The sequence below is a fragment of the Equus quagga genome, chromosome 1 (genome assembly GCF_021613505.1).
Source record: "Equus quagga isolate Etosha38 chromosome 1, UCLA_HA_Equagga_1.0, whole genome shotgun sequence".
Classification (NCBI taxonomy): Eukaryota; Metazoa; Chordata; class Mammalia; order Perissodactyla; family Equidae; genus Equus; species Equus quagga.
Window position 1 is genome coordinate 171,993,804 of NC_060267.1, and position 13,359 is coordinate 172,007,162.

Here is a 13,359-nt window from a genome sequence, read left to right on the forward strand (position 1 = left end):
CCATCGTATGAGAGACAACTGACTAAAACAATTATAAGAGTATGAGGTTCCCAAGATTAGTTTTAGAGTAAAGGGGCTAGAATGATTCATTTAACATTCCAAACTCCAGTATGTGTTTACTTTCCAAAAACTAAATAAAAATGACTGAAGTTTCTCTCACCTGCTTTCCAAATCTTTTTGGAGATTCAGCTTTTCACTTAAAAGTACATCAAGCTTGGATTTCGATTCTTTGAGTTCATTCTGCAATGACTGCAACACATTTCACAGAAAAACAATTAACTTTCCTGGGAGATTATTTTACTTTATAAAAAAGCATTTATTGGTCATGCAGTCCCCATACCATTAGAAGGCCTTTGTAGGTTGCTGAAGCATCCAGACTTCTGTAGTCTTTTTCTTCTTCTGACTGACTTTCATCTTCTTTATACCGCCTATGAAAAGATATATGCAATGTACTTCTTATGAAAAATCTATCTTCAAAGAAAAAACCTGGTTAACAAATTAAATCAATCCAATAAGAGTTTGATAACCTATTAAATTGAAGCCAAATTTCCTACTTGTTCTCATAGAGAATGGTATTAGAACATACTATTACCTAATATTATAGTATATATCTGTTCACTTTCATCTTAACTACAATGTTTAAGATCCATGTGGACCAGAACTTTGTCTTGTTCACCATTATATCTCACTGCCTAGAAGAGTATGGGGCATGAGAAGGGGTGAAAAAACACTTGTTGAACGAATAAACAAACAACGTATGTTGTTTTATCCTTCTAGTACTTTTAGGTCACCAAAAAAACCTACAGGAAAAAATGCAGAATCTAAGTGGACAAGGCAACAGATTCAACAGTCCCAATTCAAGTCTTGACACCACCATTAACCAGTTGTGTTATCTCTGTAGGTCAATCTGTCAGAATTTGTGTTCTCATCTGTCAAACAGAGATAATATGTCACATCCACCTCACAGGATTGGTGTTAAAAATAAATAAAAGACATTAGCTACACATGACTAATGAGCACTTGAAATATGGCTAATGCGACTGAAGAACTAAACTTTTAATTTAATTTTAATTAAAATTAAAATTTAAAAACTGAAGCAATGTAAAATAGTTTTTTGTTAAACACAACTTTATTGTTCAAGACTATATTCCACTTTGTTGCATCACATTAAGGTATTACTGCTGTAGCCTACTGGGCACTGGGTGCATGCGTGGTCTGTAGTACTAACCAAAAAGACACCACCAGGCTGGCAGTGTCAACAGATTGATTCACCTGGAATGATTTTTTCCCCCTACACACCAATATAAAATTGTAATGTGTTTATTCTGGTACTGAGTCTATGGTGAAACCTATATAATCATAATTGATAATTAAATCGATATATTTATTACTTTAATTATAAAAACAAAACTATTTTTCCTAGTTAAAAAAATAAATATGGACAGATTTTTAACAGAATCAAGTGGAGATAACATCTGAGACAACAACAACAGGGACACTAAAGAAAAGACACTGAAAAAAGGTATGTCACAAATTTCCTAATGAATGCTATTGTAATTTGCTGCAGAACAAAATGAAAAAGCTGTTGGGTGAAAAGTGACAAAAGAAAACACAGATAAATTGGACTTTATAAAATTAAAAAGTTCTTGAGCTTTCAGGGATACCAGCTCCTATTTTTCTTCCTATCTCCTTCTCCCTTAATGAGAGATATCCAATCCAAATATCTGACTTGAGCATAGCTTGTACAGGCCAAAGTATTTCACTTTAGCTCTTCAGCTAGACCAGTTAACTGAGTATCAGTTGCAACTTTTGTGAATTTTAATCTAGATTCAAGGGTTGGCAAAATTTTTTCTGTAAACGGCCAAACAGTAAATATTTTAGGTTGTATAGTCTCTTGCAACTACTCAGTGCTGCTGTTATAGCACGAACTCAGCCATAGATGATATGCAAATAAATTGGCATGGTTGTGTTCCATAAAACGTGGCTAGATGTAGCCCACAGGAGTTTGCTGACTGCTGATCCAGGTGATGAGGAGAGAGAGTGGGATTTTTAGTGAGAGTAGAGAAGTTTAGCATAGCATCACTGAAGTCTGTCCTGTGCAGTGTGGTGTGAGAGGTTGCCTCTGAAGTTGTACACATGGGGTCTCTGAAAACAAATGATGAAAGGATTGAGGCCGTTGCAGCTAGTGGTGTTGCATTGGTTGTCACGGATCTGTAGTGGAAATCTGGGGCTCACATCCTTGCATGGCATCAACTGGCTAGAGTACATAGTAACCACCCCCTTAAGACAGATGGACAGACGGTACACAGCTCTCCAATTTGCCACAGACCCCACCTAACCTGCTTCACTCATTTTCATTATTTTCTTGATTCTGTGAGCATAAGAGTTTGCAACCTCTCAAGCCATAAAATTCATTTTCCTTCTCTTTACTCTTATATACTGTGTTGTTCATTTTAGCATCATCTTGGCTAGGTTGTGGTGCCCAGCTGTTTGATAAAACAGCAGTCTAGATATAGCTGTGAGGTATTTTTCAGAAGTGATTAACATTTAAATCAACAGACTTTGAATAAAGCAGATTACCTACACAATGTGGTGAGCCTCATGCAATTAGTTAAAGGCCTTAAGAGCAAAGCCTGAGACTCCGGAGAAGGAAGGTATTCTGCCTCCAGACTGCCTTCAGCTCCAACACTGCAACATCCACTCTTCCCCGGGTCTCCAGCCTGCAGGCCTGCCTCACACATTTCAGAGTTGCCAGCCTCACGACTGCATGAACCAATTCCTTTAAATTAAATCTCTCTCTCTATATAAATGTACATCCTATTGGTTCTGCTTCTCTTGAGAATCCTGACAAATACACATGTGCCTATAACCCCATCACCCAGCTTTTCTGTATTAAAGGAAAAAGTGCCTTCTTTCTTTCCAAGACAAATGACGTCTTCTTGTTCATTTATAGCTTACTTTTGGTCCAGCATGTGAACGACTGCTCTCCACAGATTACCACCTCTATTTATGAAGATGCCAACAAATCCCTTGGACTCCAGCCAAACTGGCTTAATTACAGCACCATAAAAAAAGTCTACACTTTTATATCAATACACTTTTGTTCATAGCATCTAAGCAGTCTAAAATGGCTTTTTTTTTTTTTTCGCCTTTCTGCTTTCCCAAATTTTACTTACCCTTCAAACTCAAGCACAACCCCCACCTGCTTTGTAAAGGCTACCCTGGTCACTCCAAACAAAACTAATGTGTTCCTCTTCCAAACTCCTATATTACTGTCTGTACAACTTTTAGTAATTACTCTATTGTGATATTACATATTAGTGTTTTTTAACCTCATATTATTTTTCTTAATTATTAATGTGTTTACATTTGATCTTCCTTACTAGACTGTAAACTCCTAGAAGGTAAGGACCATATCCAAAACTTTGTCCTCTCTCTACAGAATCTAACACCTCAGCTACCACCTAACATACACAGTTCCATCTGGAAATCAGAAAGGCCCTGAACTTCCCTGATACAATGCTGCTTTCTGAATAGAATCAAGAAAGAAGTTGCTCTGTCATTAGTTGTTCTTTCATCTTCCCTTCCTCCCTTTTTCACTTCTTTCTTCCCTTCTTCCCTCCACCCTGCTCTCCTTTTTTTAAGAGTCCCCAAGACGCTAGAATGAATCAACAACCAGCACAGTCTGCTACTGGTCTTGCTGGGTTTCTGGAAAGTCATTATTATTCATGAGGCAAGAATATTAGAATGTACACTTAATGAAAGCGGAGAATTCATCTGCTTTGTTTTTATGATATCCTCAGTACCTAAAACAGAACACGGCTCACAGTAGGTGCTCAGATAAGTCTTTATAACTGTTCCATATACGAACAATGAAACAGAACAGCTACTGTTTTAATGACCTCACATTAAAGCATTTTGGATTATTTGGCCTTAGATATCCTTCAGCTATTTTAGGTTAGCCAAAGACCATTATTTTAATCTTCATCCTTATTTCTTTAATCAGAGGTAACAAGTGTGTTTTACTCTATTGCATGATTTTTCACTATGACATTTTATCTTTATTCCATAAATCTGTATACTAATTAGGTTTCTCTTAGGTAGGCAGCTAATTTAATCCTACACACTTCGTGGATACACTGAGTAACTATCCAACGGCTAGATGACTTCAGTAGAACAAACTATAACCCTTCATCAAAATAAAAAGTAAATACTATTTCTTCTGTGACCAATACTTTGGTGATTATTAAACATACACATTTTAATATAAATGCAACAACACATTTTAATATAAGTGGTAAAACATAGTCTTCAAGATCTATATAAAGAAAGGAATTCACAGTTACATATTAGGTAGATTTCCAAAGCATATTTAAAGTCTCAAAAGGCTTTTAAAAACTTTTGGTCTGATTCGTGATTGGAAAATAACTTTAAAGTTTGTAATACAGGATTAGTCATACCTCTGTTCATGAAATCTTCTAATTTTAGATTCATAGTAATCAATTAGGCAAAGCAACCTAGAAAACAGAAGATAAACTAAATTATTTTCAAAATGTGATGTTGGAGCATTTCCTATTCTCTCTGCAAAATTTCAAATTACAATGATAAACATACAGGTTATCTAGCAAGTTTATAAAAAATTTAAGTGATTTTTGCCAGAAGCAAGTATTATACTAAGCCATATATTTTATATTAATTTCAAAGGAAAGATTTTAAAATAACCGCAAACATTATACCTCAAGATATTAAATGCATATTCTCCTTGTCCCAACATTTCTACCTCTAGCAATCACTCCCACGATAATATCTGCCAAGGTTCTAACTCAAGAACAACAAAGCTGTTTATTGCAGCATTATCTATAAGACTGCAAACCTGGAAACAATCTAAATATTCTCCAACAAGGGAAAATTTAAGTAAATAACAACACATCCATACTAAAGAAAATGATGAAGGATTAGAAGAAGTCATGTAAATTTGTATTTCTAGCTACGTATCAATTTATGTAGCAAACATTACTGTCTATCCAAGACGGTATGAGGAACTCTCTTGCAGAGAGAAGCAAACACCCTGTTTTGAGTGACAATGCGCTCTTCTTCCTCCTTTGTTAATCTACAGATATCCTTTTGCAAAGAAGCAATAGTCTCTTGTTGCTCCATTCGTTTTTTCTTATAATGGTGACATTTTGCCTATAAGGAATTTTTCAAAAAACATAATTAGGATATGCACCTCTAGGACACACTCTCCTAACAATACTGTACACAAAGCCATCTTCGCAGTTTCTATCAATCTGCTTCTTTCAAGAACTTCAATATTGAGCCTGTTTTTAAATGAGTGCCAGCTCCAGGAACATTAATATGTGATAAATACAAAAAATGTAACAAGTAAAATAGGTGTAAAATGAGAAAAATATAGCTGATAACTGCATGCATTCAAGGTTTCAGAATAAGTAAGGGAACTCAAGAATCTCCATAAAACTGACATAAGTTTATGTATAAGGTTTAGATGAAAACAATAACCAGGAAGGGACCAATATTAAGGATGTTAAAAAGAACCAGGAATGAAAATTAAGATTCTTAAGTGATCAATGATAACTTAAGATTACAGATGGTTTAATCAACTTAGGCATTCATGCAATATGGGAGACTGAAAACTCAGAGTAAGTCTCTAGCCAGGCAGTTATTAACAAACAATATATATCCCAAGATCTATACAAAGGAACATAAATCTTGGATACCCTCTTCCTTGTCTTCAGGGAAATAACACTAGCCTGGCTTTTCCTTTATTCCCTAGCTTATTCCCTAGATTCTATCCCTCAGTGTCCTTTGAATGCTCACTATCAATCGCACCATCACTCTTATTATGAATATACTTTTTATAAAGCTCAGTGAGAAATCCTATCCCCATCTGGCCTGCACATTACTAAGACACATCACTTTCAGAAAAGGACGCCATGTCTAGGCACATGTTCATCTGTCCATAGTGTCAAGTTTGCTGAGACTTGGAGACCCTCAGGGGAAAAGGGGACTCAGCTTCTGGTACCATACCATCTCTCAGTAACCACAGGCTACACCCAGAATTGATTCTCTGCCTCAGTCTCATCCTGAAAGCCCGGCAGGAGCTCTACAGCCAAGTGACATGGGTCCCAGGTCCACCTCTATCTATAAATTAGCTGTGAAACTACACCTAATAATTGAGTTTTGTAAGGTTGGAGGTATAAGAGCAATATACAAGAATGAATTGTATCTCTCCTAAGTCATTCTATGAGGCCAACATTACCCTTGATACCAAAGCCAAATGACACAAAAAAAAAGAACCACAAACCACATCCCTTATAAACCCCTTATAAACACTGATGCAAAAAATCCTCAACAAAATACTAGCAAATCAAATTCAGCAGCATATTCAAGGATTATACACCATGACCAAGTAAGATTTATTCCTGGAATGCAAGAATGGTTCAACATATCAAAGATGATCAATGAAATACACCACATTAACAGAATGAAGGAAGAAAAACCATATGATAATCTCAATTGATGCAGAAAAAGTATTTGACAAAATCCACACCCTTTCATGATAAAAACACTCAACAAACTAGGAACAGAAGGAAACTACCTCAACACAATAAAAGCCACATGTGAACAATCCACAGTGAACATCATACTCAATGGTGAAAGACTGAAAGTGTTTCCTCTAAGATCAGGAACAAGGCAAAGAGGCCTGCATTCGCCACTTGTATTCCACATAGTAGTGGAAGTCCTAGCCAGAGCAATTAGGCAAGAAAGAGAAATAAAAGACGTCCAAATTGGAAATGAAGAAGTAAAATCATCTCTGTTTGCAGATGATATGATCTTATATGCAGAAAACCCTCAAGATTCCACACAAAAAAAACCTGTTAGAATAAATGAAATAATAGAAAGGAAATATTTTGGGTTATTTCAATTTTCAGTAGTAAATAAATCTATATAGAGAGAATAAAAATAAATATGGAATTAAAATACACAACAATACTATAAGTTGGGGAGTGGCAAACTTGTTTTAGAATTATTGCACTGTCATGGAATAAGGTAAAAATGACAAAGTAACATTAGATTTTGAGAAGTCAAGAATGCATATTTTAATCTTTGAGGTAACCACTAAAAGAACAGTACAAATCAACTTCTTGATCCATATATTCACTATGAAGATCACTAACGTTTTTGCAAAGAAGAGGAGAACTACATCCTGATACAGATCACACTGACTTAAACTAAAGAGCTACATAAAAGTTTAGAAAACTATTTCCAAAGAAGCCAATACACTGGTCTAAGCACAGAAAAAGAAACCGCACTACAGAACACAGAAACTGCAAATAGAATGTTGTCTTTTGATTTCTGCATTTCTCCAGCAAACTTTCAATATACTATTATCAAATGTCTGTTGACTTCCTGGACCTCTTTGCCACATACCTACAAAATCAATGTTTCCTTTCTCTCAATTGCAAAACATGCAGCAATAAATCATTCTAAAATTGGAAACAACCAAATGCCAAAAAACTGTGAAATAATTGTTCTTCCATTTTCCCTAAGAAAGCACAGACTGACTAGTATGGAATAGAATGCAGAGCAGGTCTGTAATGGAACAGGACAATAGATAAACACTGAGGGGCAGCAATTTCTTGGGTTTGCCAATTTTTGTTGACACTATAGAAAGTACCCTTTAAGGACTTAAAAACAAATAATTTCAATTGATCAAATTAGCACAGACAGCCTTCCCCAACACCAGGTGTCCACACCCCAATGCTAATTCTGTCTGTCCTCCTCCATTGCAGATTGGAACATGAGAGCTCCTCTGGACCAATTTGTAAGCTACATAACAAACTGCTGGGACCTGAAACAAAAAGCTAATAGCACCATAAGTGATTTATGACAGATGGAACTACTTGATAGAAAATATATGTCACTCCACTCAAACCACCCCTTGCCAATGAACCCTCAAGCATCTGTTTTTTGAAGTGCCTAAAATCCTGATAAATTGATGTCTTATATTCTAATAATTTAACTTCGTAATTATTTATATATCAACCTCTTTGAAAAGATAAATAGATATCTTTCTAAAAAAAGAACACTAGTCTCCCCTGCCCTCAATTTCCTCTGTGAGCCAAGGACCCAGTGCCTTTACCACTCCTGGTGGCTGCTTTCTCACATCAACAAGTTGATGACTTAAAGGTCTTCAGGTTTCCACATGCCCTATATCTGAGAGCAAGGTCAAAATCGAACTGATAGAGAAATATTTCCAAAATCTTCCCTCCCTTTATAGAGATTTTATAATGTATCATTGATGAGGAAAGAAACCTAACAAAGCCAACCCAAAAACAGAATATTCTAATGGTAGAGGATTTTGTTGACTGATGAGTATTAGAAACAGAGTTGGCCATCAAAGAATGATAGTGTCTTCTTTGGAGCCATGATCAACACCAGCAGATGCAGCACTGCCTACCCCACGCTGATAGCCTAAATGTGTGCAGAACACCAGCTGCCTCCATCCTTACACCAGAATTCCCGAGTATCTCTAGTTGATTCTCTCTGACCCCCTGGAATTAACTCATCTGATCATTTCAGAGCTGCCAGCATCAACTGAGGGGACACCCAGACCCCCTGGCCTGATGAGTACTGGTCCCTTTTAGGCAGCCTGAACTCCTGTGTGCAATAGGTACATACAGATTTGGGCCAACAAAACCACTTTAAAATAAGATAATGTTTATAATGATATGATGTTTGTAAGGATCTGTAATATTACATACAACTAAACATTTGTTATCACTATAAAATATTTATTTCTTTTAATCACAATAAACACCCAAATTTTAAAATAAGGGTTTTTTTAAAATTAGGAAATCAAGTATTCAATGTTAGAATACTGCTATTTCTATAAAAAGAAAAGTAACAAAACAACTTGTAATCACATGCATATGCCATACAAATATTGGGAAAATTTAACTCAATAATTCAAATATTTATTAGGCATCCAGTACTAATACTAATGTAGGCACTCTTTCAGCCCTAAACAAAATAACAAAAATATCTACCCTCATGGAAAATGCATTCTAACACAGGGACATATACAAACAAAACAAATAAAGTACATATAGTTTGTTAACATGTTAGATGGTGGTAAGAACTATAGATAAAATATAAAGCTGAGAAGGCAATATGATGTGTGGGGCACAGGACTGCCAACCGTAAGTAGTCGAGAAAAGAATCCCTGAGAGATGGTGACATATGAGTAAGGAGAGAGGGAACAAGCCCTGCAGCTATCTGGGGAAAAGTATGCATGACAGAGGAAAGAGAAAGAACAAAATGTACAAAGGCTCCGAGTGAGAATGTTAGAGGAAAATGTTCAAGGAAAAGTAAGGATGTCAGTGTGGCTGGAGTAGAATAAGCAAGGGGTACAGTGGATGAAGTCAGAAGATGACAGGGGCCAGATCATGTACACCCTTGGAGGCCATGGTAAGACTTTTTGATTTTCCTCTAAAGAAAAACAAAAGCCATTGGAGGGTTTCAAGCTACTATGCTGAAAGCACAATGAAAAAGGCAAGGGTGGAAGCAGGGAGACCAAAAGAGAAGCAGAAGAGAAATGAAGGTGACTTGGATCAGAGTGGAGACTAAAAGAAGAAAGTTTTGGGAGGAAATTCAGGAACTCAGTTTTAGACGTGTAAAGTTCTAGATGCCTACTAGACATCCAGTAGAGATATCAAGTAGGCTGCAGGATTGAGTCTGGAATTAAAGGAAGAGGTCTGGGCTACAGATTTAAATTAGGTGCTATGAATTAGACAGAGCATCACCAGGGGAGTTAGAGTACATAGGAAAGAGAAAAGGTCTAAGGAATGAGTACTACGGAATCCCAACACTAAGAGGTTAAGGAGACAAGAAGAACCAGCAAAGGAGTTGAAGAATGGCCAATGGGGCTAGAGGCAAACCAGAAGAAAGGATATTCTGGAACCAAGCAAAGAAAGAATTTCAAGAAGGCAACAGTGATAGGTCAAGTAAGGTAAGGATCATCGAATGAAGCAACATGGAAGTTGCTTAAACAAAACCATCTAACAACCTGTGACCTTGATGAGCTGTTTTAGTACTATATATCATGTAAGAAAATACATAACTCAGTACCTGTAAAGCTTTATGCTCCATTTGAAGATCTTTTATTTTATTCTGTTGCTGGCAAGCCCTATTAAGGGATTCATCCTCCAATTCACCAATTTTGGATTTCACACTCTCCAAAATTTGTTCCAAGTCATTAGCTCGTTGTTCCTGGTCTGCTGCTCGGCTTTGTTCTAGCTGAAGTTCATTTCTAATAACAGACACAATCCCTTCCCTTACTAACAAGCATAAATCACATCAACACACATATCCATCTAACAACGAAATGAAATTTCTAAAATTTCTCTGCATTCTTAAAATTTCATATAACACAAACCAATAGAAGCAGTATAGGATACCATTACATACCTAAGCTAAGCTATCACCAAAAGATTTACCTATTAAATATATTTTTTAACTTAATATTTAATCAAAACAGAAAATTAAATTGCAAGATTCTTTTCAAGGGTTATTTTTAGAAAGCATATCCTGTATACAAACAATTCAAAAGAGATTTTTTTTTTCCATTTTCATACTTAAGTTGCTGATTAGTTTCTATGAGCTCCTGGATCATGTTCTGTTGACGTGTTGTTTCTTCCACCAACGTTTTCAAATTCTGTCTCATCCTTTTCGATGACTGTTTGTCAAAAATGATGAGATCTACATTTTTTGAAATGCAATACAGATATTAAAAATAAAGGTAAGGCAATAATTTTTAAAGCAAAAGAAGGCGTTTTACAATAAACAGCAAGAATAGGATCTATTACCTGTAAGATCTGTTCTTTGGACTAGAGACAAAGGTTTTAAGCCACGCGTCATCAAGAGCACATTTATGCTTTCCCATTCTGCTTCTTCCCGCTACAATTACAAGGACAGAGAAAAGGATCAACTTTAAGATACAAAGTGAACAAACACTCTCTTGTATATAATTTCCTTTGTTTTCAGAATAACAGAACGTTTTCTCCAAAAGTTTTTTAACGTGAATTTATTATGCACATATAATGATTAAAATTAAAACAATACATTTGTTTCTAACAAAATTAGCAGACTAAAAAGGATGCAAATAAGCACAAATAATTATATTATATACTTCCAGAATACTCATATATAGGCCTTAAGGGATAAATTAAAACAAAAACACCTTGTAATTTCAGTGAACCAAACAGACCTTGGGTTTTTTATTTAACTGATCCAGACCAGGCTCCACTAAAAAGAAACAGCTACAAATTAGGTTACACTAATTGAATAGTAAAGAAAAGGTGAGTCACTCAGAAACAAGTGCCACTTTAACAATAACTAGAGTCACAAAAAGATCAAAACATATCTGACCGGCCAAAGCCAATAATCTAGACAGTCCTTGTATAACAGACAAGGCCCACCTCTACAAAGGAGTCTGTCCATCTAGGTAACTGATTCTGGTGGAATCACTCTGAAAGACACGCTCAAGTTTTGTCTCCCTGATTCTAAATATGTATTTACACCATAAACCCAAGAGGGGAAATCTAACTCTCTAGATTAAGTGAATAAAAACAACAATGGGAAGAAAAAACTAATAAGAACATAAAATACAGAGAAGAATAGAAATAGAGATGATTTTAAAAAATGACACATTTAAAGCCATCATATTAATAGTTTTATAATGGGCTTTTAAAGTAAGTACAATAATCAATTTTGAAATCACTGTGTGAAGTGCTTTGCTTGCTTTTTAAGCCATTAAAGTACATTGGTGAAAAGGTAATTTGAGTGAGTTTTCAGTGATTAAATGCTTGAAAAAATATATAATTTATACAATACTTTTTTATTAGTAGTATAGTATGTAAATATTACAACAGTTTAAATATTAATAATATAGGCAATAGACAAAGTGCAAATTAAAGTATTATTCTCTTGGGGCTGGCCCCATGGCTGAGTGGTTAAGTTCACGCGCTCTGCTGCAGGCGGCCCAGTGTTTCGTTGGTTCAAATCCTGGGCGCGGACATGGCACTGCTCATCAAACCACGCTGAGGCAGCGTCCCACATGCCACAACTAGAAGGACCCACAACGAAGAATATACAACTATGTACCAGGGGGCTTTAGGGAGAAAAAGGAAAAAAAAATACAATCTTTAAAAAAAACAAAAAAGGTATTACTCTCCGCACCCAAATGCCCCTCAGACATTAAAGAATCTACCAAGACAAGAAAGGAACAAATTGCTCATGACACTCGCAGCGCCAAATAAATCTTTCCTTTTGACTGCTGACTTTCTACCCCTTCTTTATCCTTGCTACACTTCTCCCTCCCAGAAGCTTTTCCCTTATTTATACTTTAGGTCTTCTGGTCACAAAGTTTAATGACACAGGACTAAAATTACTGCTGATATCTGTTTTAGGAGCCAAAAGTTCTGTGTGGGTATCTCAGTGGATATCTACTATGACTCATAAAAACAAAATGCTCTGTAAATAATAATGTCACACATTTTGAATGATCAAATTATACATATTGTTCTCCGACACCTCTTGGTTTTTTGTTTTTTTGTTTTTTGAGGAAGATTAGCCCTGAGCTAATATCTACCACCAATTCTCCTCTTTTTGCTGAGTAAGACTGGCCCTGAGCTAACATTCATGCCCATCTTCCTCTACTTTATACATGGGACACCTACCACAGCATGGCTTTTGCCAAGTGGTGCCATGTCCACACCCGGGTTCCAAACTGATGAACCCCGGGCAGCTGAGAAGTGGAACATGTGAACTTAACTGCTGTGCCACCGGGCCAGCCCCCTCTATAACTGCTTTAAGAGAAAGAATAACCTGTTAGCAAATTCTGAAAACAGGTGAGAATGGCATTTTCCAAAGTATGGTCGTTTCCCCCTTATCCTTGGGAGATACGTTCCGAGACCTCGAGTGGATGCCTGAAACCAGATAGTACCAAACTGTATATATAGTATGTTTTTTCCTATATACACATGCCTATGATTAATTTATAAATTAGGAACAGTAAGAGGTTAACAACAATAATTACTAATAAAATAGAACAACTATAACAACATACCGTAGCAAAAGTTACCGTAGATCTTGGCAACCTCAGCATACGATTTTTTTTTCTTTCCTTAAGTCAAGAACTTTCACCTTTTCACTTAAAGGAAGCACTTTATGGCTACTTTTTTTCATATCCAAATTGCCAGTATCACTATTCTTAGGCTTTGGGGCCATTATTAAGTAAAATAACGGTTACTTGAACACAAGCACTGTGATAGTGCCACA

General features: G+C 36.0%; 1 protein-coding gene across 6 annotated transcripts in view; it reads right to left on the minus strand.

Annotated features, from left to right (window-relative positions):
• The window catches only part of CEP70 (centrosomal protein 70), a 58,957-nt gene that overhangs the window by 26,966 nt on the left and 18,632 nt on the right, over window positions 1-13,359 (minus strand). For all 6 annotated transcript variants that reach the window (XM_046642189.1, XM_046642203.1, XM_046642197.1 and 3 more), the window contains exons 4-10: window positions 10,887-10,977; window positions 10,656-10,779; window positions 10,150-10,330; window positions 5,018-5,187; window positions 4,461-4,517; window positions 341-428; window positions 161-249 (exon numbers count right to left, since the gene is read on the minus strand). In XM_046642189.1, coding sequence (XP_046498145.1) covers window positions 161-249; window positions 341-428; window positions 4,461-4,517; window positions 5,018-5,187; window positions 10,150-10,330; window positions 10,656-10,779; window positions 10,887-10,977 — 800 coding nt within the window. The remainder of the gene's footprint in view (window positions 1-160; window positions 250-340; window positions 429-4,460; window positions 4,518-5,017; window positions 5,188-10,149; window positions 10,331-10,655; window positions 10,780-10,886; window positions 10,978-13,359) is intronic.